At 39.9% G+C, this 18,404-nt stretch overlaps 1 protein-coding gene across 1 annotated transcript; it reads right to left on the minus strand.

Annotated features, from left to right (window-relative positions):
- Positions 1-178: 178 nt before the first annotated feature.
- Positions 179-18,104, minus strand: SPTSSA (serine palmitoyltransferase small subunit A). Its single transcript, XM_033109598.1, has 2 exons — positions 17,923-18,104; positions 179-876 (listed from the first exon to the last, which is right to left on the minus strand). Exons 1-2 carry the CDS (start codon positions 18,023-18,025, stop codon positions 773-775), a joined length of 207 nt encoding a protein of 68 aa, XP_032965489.1. The 5' UTR covers positions 18,026-18,104; the 3' UTR covers positions 179-772.
- Positions 18,105-18,404: the final 300 nt, after the last annotated feature.

An 18,404-nucleotide genomic window follows, 5' to 3' on the forward strand; every position in this document is an offset into this window, starting at 1 on the left:
CCTCATTATTACCCTAGTACCCTATTTTGGGAAATAGTGAACGAAATTATAGTCCTTTATTTGTTGTTTTGATAAACACGCTGTAATAAACATCTTGATAAAGATAAAAAAGAATTAAATATTTAAAAGGTGAAATGTTCCTTATTTTTAACTTTAGCAAGATCTTCCTTTTTCATTGTTAAGAAACACTGTAATAGTTTTAAAGCAGAGCTGTTAGAGTCTAGATAGCTAAAACTGTACTCCTGAGTTCGAACTTACAGAAAAGTCTTTTGTAAATAGTTCTCAATAAAATATCCTCCCCTCCCCAGCCCCCAGCCCCAGTTCTTACAAAACTTTGGTCAAGAGTAGAAATATATCCAGGCAGACGTATATGCCATACAACAGCAAGAACAATAAAGCCTAACTAATGACTTTGAGTTTTAGAAATAGAAGGCAATTAAAATGTACTCAAAGTTACATTAAGAAAAGCTTTCACTGGGTAATATTTAAACAGTCACAAAGGTTAAGAAAATACTGATATCAAAGTACAAATGACTACAATGTTAAAATAGACAAAAACAGCTGTACAAGAGCTTCTTTCAAAATTAAAAATAAAGAACACAACACATGAGTCAGGATTGTTTTCCTGTTCTACTCATGAATTTCAGTCTTTATATTCATAGGGTTGGTTATGTTGACATCTAGAAGTTCTTAGGACATCTGATGAAGTCTCATTCCAACTTCAGAGGTTGGTTCTTCACTAAGGAACCTCTCGATTCTGGTCACATCTTCGTCATTGTACAATTTCAAAGTAGTGTAGTATCGCCATAATGTGCTGAGGCATGAAGACGTAGCCTGTGTACAGTGCCATCCCCACGAAGGAAACCAGCATGGAATCTGAGTGGTAGTTAAGGAAAATCAGTATCTTTCTTAATTTACTCAAAACTAAATCCCAACACTTTTCAACAACTGTGTTAGGTTGAAGGACCCATTTGCTTGATGCTTTCCTCACCATCACTTTCCAAGGTAGGTACTGTTATTCTCCCCATTATACTTCAAAGTATCAGGCTGCTTCAAATTAAACATCGAAAGTGACACTGTTCAACCAAAGAAACAGAAATGTATAGGAATAAAATTGTATATAATGACTGCAGAAGGTCTACCGACTTGATTAAGTAATAAGAATGTATGATCCAAGAATTGCAGATTTAGATTAGAATGTGGCTAAAAGCATTGGCTTTGAGGCTAAAGCTAAAATCAATCATATACTAGTGACACATAAACTGACAGCACCTGCTATTAAACATTTATTATTATGATGATTAAACTTCACAACAGGAAATAAAGGTCATCTCAATAACCAAAACAATAAACATTCTGTACAGCCTTCCTTCTCATTCCAAAAGGAACTGAAAGTGTATATATGCAAATCAACAAGGGGCCCTCCTCTAGGGCCGCACAAAATACTGCTAACGAATATTATATAAAATCTAAGAGCTTTTCCTTTTGCAATGATGTGGCCATGCTGAGAGGAATGACTGCTTCTGAACTAGGACTATGTTTTATTCATTTATTCACTCATTAATTCATTCATATTCTTTCTCTCTCTACCCCTGCCCCCTCCCTCCTGTCTTTCATACTTTTCAGGTCTACATACTAGTAGTTAGTCCTATAATACTTTACATTCTTTTATGAGAAGATAGGGTTTATATAAACAATGTGCTTACTACTAACTAACATTTGTATAACAGTGTAGTTGACAAACCTCTTTTATCTATTATCTTGCTTGACTCTTACAGAGTGACTGTGAAATGTTTGTTATACCTATTACTCCTCAGAGGCTGATAAAACACTGAGGGACTTGTCCCGGGCCATACAGGCTGTCTTTAGAGCCAGAGAGCAAACCAAAGCTGTCTGACTCCAATTCTAAATTCATTCCTCTCATCCAGCAAATACAGGTAAAAACTCTCCCATCATTTTTTTTTTATTTCCTTTTTAGCCTCCCTTAATCCAGTTCTTTCTTAAACTAGCACCTATTTCACACTTGATTTCTTCTTTAAAAAAGCTCCCTGCTCCCGCGTCACCCACCGCTCAGCACCCACACTGCTGTCTGACTTCTCCCCTGCAGGCGACACACACCGCTCTCCGCTTACCAACGGTCTCCTTATCAAATCCAGTCGAACTGACACTATGTTAGTCTTTCCTCTTCAAAACTCTTTTCTCCCTAGGCTGAGGTATTGTCTAGGGCTCGCCTCTCCTCTCTCTCACCGTTTTCCAGTTTTACTGGCTCTTTGTCTGTCCCTTATGTGAATGCTGTGCTTGTCCCGCAGACCTCCACTCCACGCCTCCTCCCAGTATAGCAGCCGTGCTCCTGGAGTGCCTCGCCCTCTCCCATCTCCAGGGACAAGCCCTAACTGACCTTAACCAATTAGTAAATGCTTCCCCCTTTGTAACAATGCTCACCCCCAAAAGTGATCCACCAGCTCCAAGCTTAGGACTTCTGCCAGGAATCCAGAAATGCAAATTAAATTCTCTCTTTCCACCTTGAATATGCAATTTGCTGAGGATTCCTGGAATCACTGGCATCACTTTGCCTCCAGGAGGAAAGCGAGACTCAGAACACAGCTGACTCACGAAGGCGATGGAACAACAATGATCTCAGAAAAATGCAGCCACACGCCCTGATCACACCACCCTGAAGCACACACCACCACTGGATTTTCTGATACATAAACCAATAAATTCCCTTCACGCTCAGATTTTGAGTGTGAGTTAGATTTTCTTTCTTACTTGTAGCTGAAAGCATTCTAAATGATAAAAATGGGGTTGCCGGCGTTTTGCATTGGGCCCTATATATTCGTATAATGTAAACAATTACCTTCATGTTGTTGACATGACATGTTGTTGTTGCAAATTATTTCCCACCACTGAACATTTCCACCTGACATTCCATAAGGCACCTCGAATTCAACAGAGCCAAAACTGAACTCATTTTCTCCAAAAAAAACTCTCCAATGAGTCCTGTTTTTTCTACTTGAAAGTAGTTGATATAGCTCTTTGATGTGAACTATTTCATATAACTATTGATTAACTATTTGCCTAGTCATCCAATCTAGAAACTTCTTTGATTCCTTCTCCCCACATTCAAATTATCTAAAACTTCTCAGTTCTTCCCAACCCCTACAAAGGACTCTTATAGCTCATGTCCCCTACCCTCATCAATGATAAATGACTGAGGTATGTATCATTCCTTACTTAACCATGTCAAGGTCCCATTTGAGGCCTCTAGCCCCTGCCCAGGCATCTCTTTACTAGAGTGATCCTTTTCAAATGCATTAGGTTTCCCAGTGCCCATAGGATAGCACCTGAAATTCTAAGCCAAGTATGCAATCTTGTCCAAAATACCTGTTTTAGGTTGGAGTCCATAGAAGTAGACAGGAACTGAGCGCCTGGGACAGGGATTCTTGTATAAGTTACTCTTGAGAGCGTTTTATTAGAAGTGGAGTGAGTAGAGCAGAACAAAATGGGGCAAGGGGGTGGCGGGTGGGGGGGGGAAGGTTTAGGGACTCCGCTCCCAAGGGGACTCTAGAGCACGAATTGTACCACAGAGATGGTGCTGCTTTGAGGCAGGGCCCTGACCTTTGTATCCCTTTATCTGTCCAACATCGGCTGCAGGATGGGCTGAAGAAAAACCACCTGAGCAAGACAGCTGCCCTGGCTGAGGGCAATACTCTGGAAAAGGGGGCAGCTAGACAGCATCAGCAGGCAACGCTCAAAGCAGCTGGGGGATCGAAGCGGGGACCAAGAGCATCTCCTATGCTACTTTTCCACTGTACCTCCCAACGCTCGAATCATCCCCTCAACAAACACACCCTACTCACAGCCATGTTCCAGGAGTAACGTAGGAAACAACGCTCTATCTTTTCATACTGCTCTCCCTTTTCTTATGGTTTAATAGTAATTAAGAAAAACAGCAGGAGTAGGAGCTTTCATTTTGTGAATGTCTAGCACGGTCCCAGCAGTGTTAGGCAGTTCAGCAAGTTCAAAAATACCCTCAGCATCAGAGTAAACAATGGAGCCAACTCCAAACCAAACTAGTGAACTCCAAAAATATGTGTTTTTAACCACTATACTATAATACCTTCCTGTATATGAAGAGTCCTATTCCTCATAGAAAAAACCTAATCCTTCTGAGAGCTCAGTTAGTTATTTCCTCTTGTATTAGGCCTTCCCTAGCACTCATTATTTTCCCCATTCTTACCCCAACCTCCTGGCAGAATTAATTACTCTTTACTGCTCATAAAGCTCTATATTCATACAATACAGCACTTACCACCTAACATTAGCTATTTGAAGATATATTTATCTCATCCAGATTATCAACCCCTTGAACACAGGAACAATGCCTTACTATTTTCGTATCTCCTACGTCTAACATAACATCTAGTCAATAAATATTTGATGAATAAAGGAATGGCTCAAGAAACATTATTTGACTCTAGACACCATGGTGCTTTCTACATATTTCACACATTACTATGCTGACAAAATTTATAGTGAGCACAAAAAAGAAAAACAAAATCCATTTCTAAGCAACACTGTATTTTCAGAATGCTTTTTGGTTTTATACAGCTTTTATGTAAGTCTTATAAACGTATACATCAAGCAAACGAAATGATATAGTAATAATTTTCACGTCATTGGCTCAAATTCAAGTAAGAAGTGACTACTGAAAACAGCCATTTGATTGATTATATTATATAGTCTTTATGGCACTATAATTCTCCAATTTAGTATGGAGAACATACCAGTTAAATTAGCTTAACAGAGATTACTCCACTATAAGACAAGACTCTAAAACTTGAGCTCAATTTTGTGAACACTAAATGGTCCAACTTCTAAATTTTTATATGCATATAAAATCATGATGTTTTTCTAAGTGAACAAGAACTTAAGGAAACTTAAATAGATTGCTTGCTTGATTAAAACATAAGATACTAGAGCGTATGACTTTACATAGCACTATGTTGGGATGCACACATGTGGAGTAAAAAGAGCAAGAAATAAACGGTAATTCTATATACGCGATTCAGGATGATGGTTCCTCGGTCGGGTGAAAGGGGGACAGGAAGAAGGGAGAAGCAACTGAGGAGGAGCACAAAGGGGGCTTCAAATGTATGAGTGATGCTTTTCTGCAGCTAGTTGGTAGTATGTCCACATTCATTGTATTATTCTTTACAAGGTTTTTGTGTGCCTGAATAGTCAGTAAGTTTTTTTAATAAATGAGAACTGTCAAGGAAAATGAAACCACACATAGGACTAGACTAAAAACTGTTCTGTGTGAAAGATCTTCCTCCTTTACAAAGTTTGGGTTAGGCATCACTGGATCTAATTTGTTACTAGGAAATAAATAGAAAGACTTTGCTCCCAGAAATAGAATAAACAACTCTCAATTCGGGCCAAGATGAACAGAAAAGGGGTGGCCAGTTAGCTCAGTTGGTTAGAGCGTGGTGCTGGTAGCACCAAGGTTGCCGGTTTGATCCCTGCATGGGCCACTGTGAGCACTGCCCTCCTTAAAAAAAAAAAAAAAAAAAAAAAAAAACAACCGATAAACAGAAAATGACCCAAAATCAATTAAACCTAGATGCAAATGCCAATTTATAAGCTGATCAAAACAAACAAACAAGAAAAACTTAACCTAACCTTTTACCCAGAGCTACTTATTAAATTTAACTTTCATCCTGTGTCCCCCTCAAAAAAAAATGTTCCTATATTCTGATCTCATTTCTCCTAATTATTTCCAGAATCAATAATTAAATAAGCTGCTAAAAGCAAGTTTTCTATACAGTTAAATTTCACAATTATTCCCCAAAATGATCTTTAAGCTCTCGACCATAAGAGAATATTTCAAACTGATTTAACTATACAGTAACATTCACACTAAGGGAACAGCAGGCAACGGGACCATGAGGAACTTCTACTAGCCTTAGTAACCACCTTACAAAGAAGGCACCTCTTATAAGCAGCTTTCTACAAATGCAATTTAAGCAACATAGTGGAAATAGCTCCAGAGTACTGAGTTGAATATTCCCCGAGATTATGCTTGGCATCATTTAAAATGGTAGTTTTATGTTCACTCTTAGAAATAGGTTTTATTGTGACATTTGTAAGGTTAGGGAACAGATGATATTCATCTCCTTAGACGTGTGCTCACAAACACAGCTAAACATATACCATTTAGAGTACACCAGCTATTATATAATTTGCTGTCTGGTATTTGAGTGGATTTCTCAATCCACTGCATTCTTTAACACACATCTCAAAGTTTAAAGTATCCTTGACACACTATAAAGTACAAGAAAGGGATACTGGAAACACCATGGCACTGGAGGCGACCTAGGTTTGAGTTGTGACTCTGCCAATCCCTGCGTGTATCAAAACCTCTTTCATCACCAGTCTCCTTAAAATGGGGACGGACGCACATCAACTGCCTCTCCAAGTTGATGTGAGAATTTGGAATCAAATCTATTCTGCAACAAAAGGCAATATAATCCTTATTAAAACTATTGTTTGAGGGCCTGGGCATTTAACATCATGACTCACCAATGTTTGGGAACCATGCAAGGTCACCCTGCTACTAATTTGCTATTAATTTATAGTACAATCCTGGGACATCACAGTCTCTCTGGACCTGAGCTGCTTCTCCATAAAATGAAGCTGCTTCCTGCATTAACATTTTAGGATCCCACTTCCTGGGAGAGAGCATTTAGACACCACCTCTCCATCATCTTTAACATAAATTTCTCTCTTTCTCTCCAAGGGAGGGAGACAGAGAGGAGAGAGAGAGGCAAAATAGGTAAAAATAATCGATGCTATGAAACACACATATATTGGAATGCAATTTAAAAAATGATAATCTTTCTATTTGTCAAACTCTTATTGTTGTTTGTATAATACAAGTATCAGTAGCTGTACACAAATTAATAATTGGGTCTACATTCTAAAGGGGCTACATGATTCAAGACATACAGAATAAAGTTAGTGAAATCTAGATTATAACAAACAAAAAAAAAAACCTCAAAAACTAAAAAATAGGCTTTTCTGGTTTGTGTGTTTATAACTGTCACTACCACTGAATTTTAAGAGCTGAGAGCAGCAGCAGTAGCTCAGCTCAGCAGCCCCCTCGCTTCCATCTGTAGTGCCTTGCGAGAGAAAGCAGGCACTGCGTAAATCATTCAAGAACTGACAGAGAACGTACCAGGATATGTGCAGGCGCTGAAGATAAATGTTTGTTCAAGGGCTGAATGAACAATCAGAGATTATTTATAACCTGGACATAACATAAATATTTTATGGGTTCAATGGACTTAAAAGCAAATAGATGTGAAACCATATATCTGCATTGTTTGCTGTTTCTTTAACAGGTATCCCCAACTAATCAGGAGCTGGTAAGTTTCTAGATATGAAAAAAATAAAAATCTTTTTGCCCATACAAGGGCTGTCCCCAACCGTTTTCCCAGCAACAACAACAACAAAAGCCCAATAACAAAGAGAGGAAATTCTTTAAAGATAAATACAGTAATCAGAAGGAAGACCACAGAAACTAACACCTCTTGTCCCAACCAATAACTGCACAATCACCTTAGTAACCGATTCATAAGACTTTGGAGAAATCAAAAGTAATTTCTCACTGGGAAAAGGCCAGGGACCTTTGTTCCAGTGGGTATGACTTACACCTTTCTTCAATGCTTTAAGTCTCTACACTGGTCACATCAAAAAACAAACTTCAAATGTCATCGAAAACAATCCAATTTTCTGTTAGTCAAACTCCTTTTTTAAAATCAGTTCTAAAATGCTACTTTTATGCGTAGCACTCAAAAGTTCTGATAAATCTAATTTATTTTAAGGAAGCAGCTTACTGAAAATAATAAAGCATTTCTCAAAGTATTACTGTCGGCTGTTTGGTGAAAAACCAACCAAAGCCCTAAGTGAAAGCTGTCATCAGCTACCGAATGAAGCTCCAAGAAGGAAATCGTCCTCATTATGGTGGGTTTTTTTCCTCTTGACCTTGAAAACTTGGAGATCAGCACCAACAGAAATGTCAAGAAAGTTTATTTTTATCAAATACATTAACTATCCCTTGATACTTTTCTAGTTGCCTTAAAATGAAAATAAGGGGAAGCCATACTGTTACAGTCATTTCTATGTTAGCCAATTTGATGTTCTCGGGGCATATTAAAGGATATTACATCAGCATCAGAAGTTGGTGTTTAGCAAGCAAAACCCATTCTCTAAGCTTTCTGTAGTGCTGATTATACCTACGTTTGGATATTGATTTTAGAAACCACAACTTGATGACAAACTCTTTAAAAACTAAATAAACAAAAAAAGCAATGACCATGTTCCACTCTGCGCTGAAATCCTGGAAATGGTTTCTTGCTCTGAGCCCAGAGACACCAAAGCTCTGTACCTTTATAATTAGAGCTCCTATTAACTTCATGAAGATGTGAAGTCCTAAGGTCGGAGGAAAAAAAATTCCCAGTCTGCTCTGAAATATCTATTCTGCTACAATACATTTCCAGAACGCAGTGAGCTCACACATGACTAGTAAAGCATAGGAATTTGTCTGCATTGTCTCATATGGGATATTTCATAAATTAGGGGAGCCACATTTGTGGGAAAAGAATTATAAGAAACATCCCTCAGCGCAGCCGCTGACTGCACAGGTAGGAGTCCGTTTAGCTCTATTTTAAGAAAATGCAAAATTAGCATCTGCACCTGGGCTCCCTCTCCAGAAAGGGGCACCTCCAGGCGAGCACAGCTCTGCCTGCGGCAGGTTCCACTGCCTTCTAAACCTCTTCAGTGGCAGCCCACACCATCCGCACCACGTCCGCATTTCCGGTCAATTCTGTTCATGCATTTTTAATGTCCCCTGGGTCAGCCTCCAGCCTCCAGGCTCTCCAAGTTACTATCCCCTAGATGCCAACTGTTTTTTTGTCAGTTCCTGCTTACTAAGCTGCATGAATTTTGAGTGGTCTGCCTCAGTGCTATTTTCCCATAAACCCTACTTTGGGGGAATTTTTCAGGAACACATATAAGACAGTAGCCGAAATTTCTATATTAGTAGTAATTCTACTTTTTATAATTATTGATCATAAATACTATCTTTCTATCATTCCATCACTACTATTTTTTAAGCATTCCAATGTATAAAAAGTATATATATACTCTATTAAGTAAATCTTCTGGGACGTATAGTCTTAATTATTAAATTTGAGCACTGAGGGTTTGTTTGTTTTAATCAAAAGAATTTATCTTATCTTTGCCCCTAAGTACCGTAAAAGTTACAACACTCAAAGCCTGGGGATGGGGTGGGGGGTGGGGGGGGGACACCGACAAAGTCTTTAAGAATATGAAACAGGGAAGACATGACCCACAGTCACCTCTCCTGATAAATCACTGGTATCATATGCTGAAACACCGTAGGATATCTGTGTGCTCTGTCCCAACCGCCATCAGCCGCCCATAACTTTCCCTGCCCATCCTGGTCCAGACCATTGAGCCCTTGTGTGGTATGGTTTTCTTCATCTTCCACCTTTCCCGAAAACTACTAAAGAGAAAGTTATAGTATCCTAAGGAGTATAGATCAGGTATATTCTAACATGCTGACTTGGGCAGCCAAATATCAAGGCAAAATGTGTTAGAGCAGTCTTCAAACTAAAGCTCCGAAGCCCTGGTGGTACAAGAAGCCTTTCCAGAAGGTTAGGAGCAGGCAAAGGGAACCAGTTGACAGGTCTTCAGCTTCCACTGTACTTACTGTCTCCTAAAGGGGACCTGAGAATTGTAGAGATCTGCTGCTAGCTCTCCTTCCCACCCCCCCCCCTTTACAACTGCACTTCTCCCACTTTACTTCCTGAATCTTGCCATTCGGCATTGCCCTGGGGTATAAAAGAACCTCTGGGACAGCACACAAAAGAATAATAACTAACTTGGGTTGTACTTTATTTCATTCAGGGAACAAACTCTTGGAGCTGTGCCAGAGCTCCAAGCCTCACCTATCTATCTATCCATCTAATAATCTGAATTCAGAAGTGAGCCACCTTTCCAACCTGGGCCCAGCAGAATAGATCCCGCAAAGAAGTATGGCAAGAAGAGCCATTGTGCCATGGGTGCAGCCGTGCCCAGATATAGTCGACATTCACAGCTCATCTGGAAGTGGACTTCCAGAAGCGTGCCCCGCGCCCACTCAGAGATCTGGGAATTTGCCAGGAGAGAGATGGAAACTCCGGATGTACCCACTGACACCAGGTTCAACAAAGCCATCTGGGCCAAAGGAATAAAGAATGTCCCACACCATATCCACTTGCTACTGTCCAGAAAATGCACTGAGGATAAAGATAAACCAAACAAGCTCTGTATGTTGGTTACCTGTCACCACTTTCAAAATTCTACAGAGTCAATGTGGATAAGAACTAACCGCCACACATTGTCAAATAAAGTTATAAAACCACACACACAAAAAAAAAAAGTGAGATAGGAGTGAAGGCGTGTTTACATAATTATTTGAACAGAAAAATGGCACTGAGCTTTTTCTGACACAAATTTAGGCTAATTTTGCCTATTTGGCTTCACAATGAGGGCTGGCCTTGGCAATTAGGTTATGTGATGAACATTTTCTATGAATTGTATAAGAGAAATACTTTTAAGGTTTTAACAAAAATATACAATAATAAAATACATGTGTGAAAAGCGAGAAATTAAATCCTTTTATAACTGTCTCAATTTACTATGAAAGATGTCAGATGTCAACTAAATGAGCAACACACATGTGCTTTTTGTTCTTTTAGGGGCTACACAAACAAAAAGTCTGAATACAGATCGGAAGAATTAATTTATCAGTTACAATTATTCCTACCTCTGCTTTCCCCAGTTAGTCGTCCCTGGTAACAGAAAGCTGCATTCATTTCTATGTAAAGGGAGGTCAAAAGGAAATGGCACAAAATATAAAAGAAATACTAAAGATTGTCAAGAAGAAATTCATTTTCTACATAAGTCTGAAGATACTGCAAAATATTCAGGTTATTTGAAGGTTATTCTGAAATCACATTTTGTTTGAAAGTGCCTTGAGAAAATCTTTCTAAAAGGCATTAAGCTTATTTACTAAGAATATTTTTCTAGAAGTAACCTCTGATATTAAGAATTTTGCCTAATTAGCAAATCACATGCAGATTTTTACTGGAAATCTATTTAAAGGGTCAGGTGATTTTATATGTACATTTTCTTCAAAAAAGGAACGCATTAAAAAAAATCCTAGTGGAAGCCTCCAGTGAATTGGGCTTTTAATGATAATTGCCTTCATTGAACAGCTCAGGGGAAGTTCTCCCAAAGACAGAGACAGACAGTGATCTAAAGGGCCCACTGGCCAAAATATAGTGTTTTTCTTGGTTAATTTTGTTTGGTTTGTTGTGTTTTAGTTACAAAATATACCTTGCATAAAAATATACAAAAATCAGAGATACTTAATTGCAGGGAAGCATGTCAATCATTAGTACCTCCAAAAGAGTCATGGCAAAATGCGTTCCTGAAACACTTCTCTATTGGCTTCTAAAAACTCTGATTTCACCAAGCCATGCACTATCAAACAACTACTAAGAGTATGTTCTAGGAATTCACAGAATCTCTCAGAAGAAATGCCCAGGAGATTGCTGACACCGGTTGCCTCAGGGTGGCTGGGGCAGGGGTGGAAAGAATTTCACCATCTACGTTTTTGTACCTTTTGAGTTTTGAACCATGAGGATGTGTAAACTATTTTTTATTTATAATTTAAGAATTCATATTTTCTAAACTCTCAAATACTTTAGTATGTTGAGATGAAAAGAAAAATCCTTCTCAATTCTAGCTGTAAGCATTTGAAGATACAGCAAAAATGTCAGAAGCTAAATTCACTTAGTTGCTACTGAAAATAACATACAGATTAAAATGTTTACTGCTCTCTTCTTTCATTATCATTCAAAGACTTCCTCAATCCAAAACACCTACTTTGCTTCTACGCTGCCTCCTCTCACCCCCCTTAATCTATTCCAAACCCTGCAACCAAAGTAAACCTATTCAAACTTAAAGTCAGATTGATCACTCCTCTCTCAAAACTTTTCAAGAGCACCCTTTTCCACCAATATTAAAAACCAAACTTCTTACAGTGACATCCAGGATCTCCACTGACTCTGACACCACCGCCTACTCCTCTCCCCAAGCTCCCTCAGCTCTGGCCATACCTGCCTCCGTGGTGGCCTTCACACCTGCCAGGCAGGCTTTGGACTCAGGGACTTTGCACTGGCTGTTCCCTCTGCCAGCTACGCTCTCCCGTCAGTCTAACCTGCTAACTCCCTCACCTCCTTTTATGTCTTTACTCAAATATCTCTTCTCAATTAAGCCTCTCCTCTTTCAAAACAGCAACTCTTACCCATCCGCATATTTCTTATCCCCCAACACACTTTCCTGTTTTCCGTAATGCTTACCACCTAACATACTATATAATTCACTCACAATAAAATTTCTGCAAGGACAGGAATCTTAGTTTCATAGGCTCATTGATGTATCACAAGCTCCCAGAGCAGCATCTGACACAAGTTATGCACACAGAAGTATGTTGAATTAATCAATAGCCCTAACCTGCTTTTTCAATGCTACTTCCCACTTATTCTGCCTTAAAGAATCCCTGCTTCAGCCAGTCAGCCTGGCGGACTCGCCACCCCAGCACACCTCTGTACCCCAGTCCATACCTTCTTCCAATCTGGGAAAAACAAAACCACACACTCAGATACCTCCCTGAAAGTGCTCCGAGCACTCCCATAAGTTCTTCCCGCCCTGCTCCCAGAGCACTCACTGCCCAGCTCCTGGAGCTGAACTGACAGGGGGCATCCGGGAACGGGTAGAAATTCGAATTTTTCCTAAAACGTGTCTCTAATTTCTTTGAAGGAAGAAATGAAGTCCATTTCAGTACATTAAAAATGAGGGGGAAGATGGTTCATAAGTTATTCTTTTTTTTCCATTCAAAATGAAAAGAGCTTGAGTTTCATGGAGAAAAGAAATGCATATTCTTGTGGCTTATTTTCCTATCTTATTAAATATTAAAATGTCAGTGAGAAAATTATTACTGGGTTTGAGTGATTCTACTCAAAACATGAGGCACTTCCCTTCACCGCACTCTCACTCCAACGCCCAGGAGGCCCTATAGGAACTGACCTCCTCTCCTGCCCTGCCACTCACACCCCCCTTCACTCCATCCCTGAAACCTGCCAGACACGCTGGTGCCTTGAGGCGTTAGTACTTACTGTTCCTTCTGCCTGCAATGCTCTTGCCCCTGGAATGCTTGCCCCGCTTAAATCTTTCCAAATGTCCCCCTCCTGACCACTCCAGCTAAAGCTGAAGGACACTCCCTCTTCCTTACTTCCTAACCTCTTCTGTTGTATTTTTCTGCATAACAGCTATTACAATCTAATCATCTATTTTTTAACATTATTTATCTAGTGGCATTAGGATAAATATTTTTATTTGTTTTACTCACAGTTATAGTCCCACTATCTAGAATACTATCTGGCAATTAGAAAGTATATAATAGGGGTGGCCCGTTAGCTCAGTTGGTTAGAGCGTGGTGCTGGTAGCACCAAGGTTGCCGGTTCCATCCCCACATGGGCCACTGTGAGCTGTGCCCTCCTTAAAAAAAAAAAGAAAAGTACATAATACTTTAGGAACACAGAACTCAGCAAATGTATACATAATACAAGAGAGTAGACAGAGCAATGCAAATTTAACATCTCTAAACTAAATGGAAGAAGTTCTTTCAATCTATAGCATTTTCTACTTCTTTAAATTTGAATTCTCTCCAAGAACTAAATTCTGTTGATCAGAAACAGCCAAGCTCCAAAGCTACTCTAAATGTGGTTTTAAATCAGGTCTCTTTTACCATTCCCAAATACTTATGCAATTGCTTTGAAATGACACATCAATATATAAACAAATGTTTCTAAAGCATTATTTTTATGCCCAGCACTGTGGTTTAAAACATAGACTGTCTTTCAGGGGGAATCTAATTCCTAACATAACCCCAAAACTGCCCACATTTTGTTTAAAATAAATAGAAGCTGTAGAGAGATGGCAAATACCAGGGGTGCCAAAAAAGTGTATACACATGACTTGTATTCATCTTTTGTTACCGGTATATACTGAGTATTACAATTTTAATACAGTTTTTTTTCCTTTCTTAAAATTTGTATACATTTTTTGGCACCCTCTGTATAACCCAGTGGTTACAGAATAAAACTTTATTTTTTTTAAGTAGCAAGCCTAAAATGACTTACTTATTATGCTTCAAATTATTTCAACAAGGTATTTTTAATTTTTCCACCTGCCCCCCACAGCCTGGCTACAATGTTATTTAATGAGGCACTACAGGGAGTGTCTCACTGGTTACAAAACCTATCTGTTACAAAACCTAGTCTTTTTCTTTAGCAGTGATGGCTGCCAATAGGGAAAGGAGCTTTTGAACCCTGTTAAAAACTTCGCTCTGAGATGAAGGTCAATGGTTCTCAGTCTGCACAGGTCTCCTTCTGTGGTATTCATTGTAATACAACTTAGCACTTACGTGATTCATTTTAAGTATTACCTTCTGTCTTAATGCATGTATCACATATTTTTTTGTAAGACAGAAACCGTGTGTGCACATGAAGAAAGTTTAAATACTGGCTAACAAACCAAAAGTTCATTATGGTTTCAAATGCAATATCATATGACAAATAAGAGAAAATTTAGGATGCAGGTACTAGCACGGAAGAATTTACAAAATAGCATTTATAAATGTTGTTTCAAGAACTATTTACAATGTGTCTGACTTGACACACATGCATTTCTTTAAAAACATTTTAAATTATTTTTTGTGAGTCACAATTTCTTTACTTAGATAACTTCAAAAATCCTCATAATCAATTGGGATTGACCTTTCAATTTACAACAGCTATAAATTCACTTCTAGCTATTTGGTATCTGAAGAAATAGAAAAGCAAACTCAGATGTTCAAGGATGCCCCTAGTAAGTGTGCAAAAAGTTATAGCTATCAGTTTTCCCTAAAATAGGGACAACCTCAAATTATTAAAGGAATTAGAGCAGTGAAATGCAAATTAATGCATTTATCTTCCAGAGTCTTTCTCTGTCCAGGACTTCTAAATCAAAGACCATTTTTCAGACAGCCAGACACATTTCTCCTACAATAAATTTTAGGTTTCTAGCAGTGATGATTATGTTCAATGTAATTTTTAAGAATGTGTCTTTCTAAAACCATGTAACTGGCCGCAAGCTAGTTCTGGGTGAAGCTTACTAATTATTAATGAATTTATGAAATTCAAACTACTTAGCAGTAATTAAAGCTCCCCATTAAGTAGAAAAGAAAATTTTTTAAATCCAGCTTTCTCATTCAGTTCTTTCCGCCAAGCTAGAATGAGGATTCAATCTCAAATTGATGTTTCAAACCATAGAATTAAATGTCTGACTTCAAAATAACTCTGTAAGTTGAGTTGAAATAATATAAATACAATAGCTGATAGTAATTTAAGACTGGCTTATGTCAAAGGATTGCATTTCTACCGAGTTAATTCAATGATATGAACTTTGAAATAATTTTTTTTTAATCTTAGGTTTAAAACCATAGGATTCTATAGTACCCAATGCTAGCTGGCTGCAGTTCTCACTAGTTTTTTTAAAAACTGAAATCTTTTGGTCATGTAACGCAATGAGAAGTCAAAAGCTTCAAAGGCAAAAATCTACAAAGGCACTACGTTTCATTTCATAACTTATTTCTCCAATCCAAAAAAAGCCATTACCTAGTATTTATGGGACACTATTACTACTGCAACATAATACATAAAAACCATAACACCAGTGATTCTATAGCATACATCTACATGCCAATAAAAGCTTTTAAGTGTAAAATCTATACAGCAGCCCCCCTTTATCTGTGGGGGATTTGTTCCAAGACCCCCAGTGGATGCGGGAAACCGCAGATAGTACGGAACCATATATATACTATGTTTTTTCCTGTACATTCATACCGATGAAAAAGTTTAACTTGTAAATTAGGCACAGTAAGAGATTAACAACAATAATAAAATAAAACAATCATAACAATATACTGTAATAAGTTCTGTGAATGTGGTTTTTCTCTCTCTCTGATAAGAGATGAGTGGATACACTGGACAAAGGGATGAGTGACATCCCAAGTGGGACAAGGTGAGATATCATTACAGTGGGCAATTTAAAACTTATGAATTCTTTACTTCTGAAATTTACCATTTAGTATTTTTGAATTATGGTTGACCACAGGTAACTGACACGGTACAAAGCGAAACCACCGATAAAAGGAGCGACTACTGTAGTAGACCCTGACAGTGGGCTCTGCGCTCAACTTCTGATTTAAAGAGTTTCAATTTAGCACAACATTGTTTAAAGTCACTTTTAAGATGAGTTTAAATTAACTAAATCAAGAAGTATGTGCTTCTGTATTTCAGTATCCATTTCACAAGGATGACCTCATGAGCTCTCACCTACAGAACTTAGCGTAAGACTAAACTGCAGCTACAAATAACTGGTGCAGGAAATCAGAGAATATTTTACATTCAGATTTTAAATCCAAAATGTGCATCCTGGTTCTTAAATTCCAGGTTTGGAAAGAAATGCTTACAACAAAAATAACTTTCCTTGTAAGCAGCTAAGATTCTTCCAGTGTTGAAACACAAGACTCAGCTGTAGGTACAATCTCATGCTAGTTCAGCACAAATAAACACACTTTGAAGGCTTGAAATGAATTACCTCAGTCACTCCACCAGAATGCAACTACGCATTTGCAAAGCTGTTCTGAAGCTACTCCAAATTAAACCGAACTGAAAAGGAGAGATCTTGTATGAAGTAAGTATGCTGTGTGAAATACTTGTTTCACACTGGCCCCCAAGTTAAAAAAAAAAAAAAAAAAAAAAAAGTTACATCTCATGACTAGTATTTATTTTGCAAGAATATCAAGAGATGTCTACATAGACAAATGGAGAGACAAACATCACAGACTTCAGGCATCCCATTTTCACAACCTTGAGTTATTAATTTCAGTCGTTATGAAAGTTAGATGAGTTAAGATACAGGGAAAATGCTTAGCACAGTTGGCTTGGCTCATAGCACACACGTAATAGTCATTAACAAGTACTAGTTATCTACGAAAAATTGCAAACACCATCTACAATTAACCACAAATTCCTCTTCAGGATCGATTTCACGGACAGCAAATTAATGGGGGTAAAAAAAAAACAAACCACTTTTAAACTACCCATCTTGAAGATACAATAGGTACAATAACAGGCTCTTTTCAAAAATTGAATTGGGCTGTCATGAACACAAATTCACAACCTAATTAAAAAGCTGGAAAACTTAGCATTCTCTTTAGGACCGGAGCCAGCTAAATCAGGGACAGTTAAAGGTCAAAGGCATCCAAGCCGGTAGCGATTTGCTCCCCTTACACGGTCCCTGCCTCCCACAGAAAACAGGGGACTGAACCAAAGGCAGGCGCGGCCAAAGTGCAAGCGACGGCATGCCACGTTAGACATCGCTCTAGGGGATTTCTTCCAGCAATAAAGACGCTTCTACCTTGGGCCAAAGGACTCAAAGGCGACCTGGGATCTCAAGAGTCCTCGCCCCCTGACGGCCTTCCCAACCGCGGGAGCGCGCCCTCGGCCCACGAGACCTCTGCCACGCGTGCCCGCCGCGAAAAGCGAGTCCGCGCGCGCGGTTCCCGCCGGTCCGCCTCTCCGCCTTCGGTTCCCCGCCCCCCAGGCCCTGGGCCCGGAAGGATGCCGCTCAGGCCCCCAACCCCCCACCCCGACCCCCGCGCCCACGGCCCGGGCAGGATACTGAACACAGTCCGCTCCCAGGGCTCCAGCATGTAGAGCGCCGTGACCAGCAGGTACTGGTAGTACAGCCAGGACATTTGTTTCCAGGCCCGCGCCAGCGCCATCGCGGCCGCGTGCCTCCTGCGTTGCAGCCGAATGTCAGTCTGTCCGGCAGGCCTCCCGTTGGTGTCCTAATGCCCCCGCCCGCGAGGCCCGCCTGCCAGCCCGCCAGCCCGCGCCCATTGGCCCGCACCGCCCGGTGCGTCACCGGCGGGCACGCCTAGCCCGGAGATGGCCCGGGCAGCCGGGCCCGAGCCCCGCCCGGCCGGAGTTCATTGGCCAGCCCGCGGCCCCGCGTCGTACCCGCCCCCTCCACACTTCCCCCTCCCCGGGCCGCGCCCACGCGAGCCAGAGAACTGTCCCCGCGAGAGCACCCGCCGCGCGCAGCACGCCCCGCCCTGCCTCCGCCGGCCGTTGGTGAGCCGGGCGGTGGTGCCGCCTGGG

The sequence above is a fragment of the Rhinolophus ferrumequinum genome, chromosome 6 (genome assembly GCF_004115265.2).
Source record: "Rhinolophus ferrumequinum isolate MPI-CBG mRhiFer1 chromosome 6, mRhiFer1_v1.p, whole genome shotgun sequence".
NCBI classification, from domain to species: Eukaryota; Metazoa; Chordata; class Mammalia; order Chiroptera; family Rhinolophidae; genus Rhinolophus; species Rhinolophus ferrumequinum.

What these genes read in the sequence shown, in the direction of transcription:
- SPTSSA (XM_033109598.1), bottom strand. Translation starts at nt 18,025, where the DNA reads ATGGCGCTGGCGCGGGCCTGGAAACAAATGTCCTGGCTGTACTACCAG. An exon ending in CTGGGAGCGGACTGTGTTCA is followed by an intron (nt 877 to 17,922) that starts GTATCCTGCCCG and finishes ACTACCACTCAG; the next exon opens with ATTCCATGCTGGTTTCCTTC.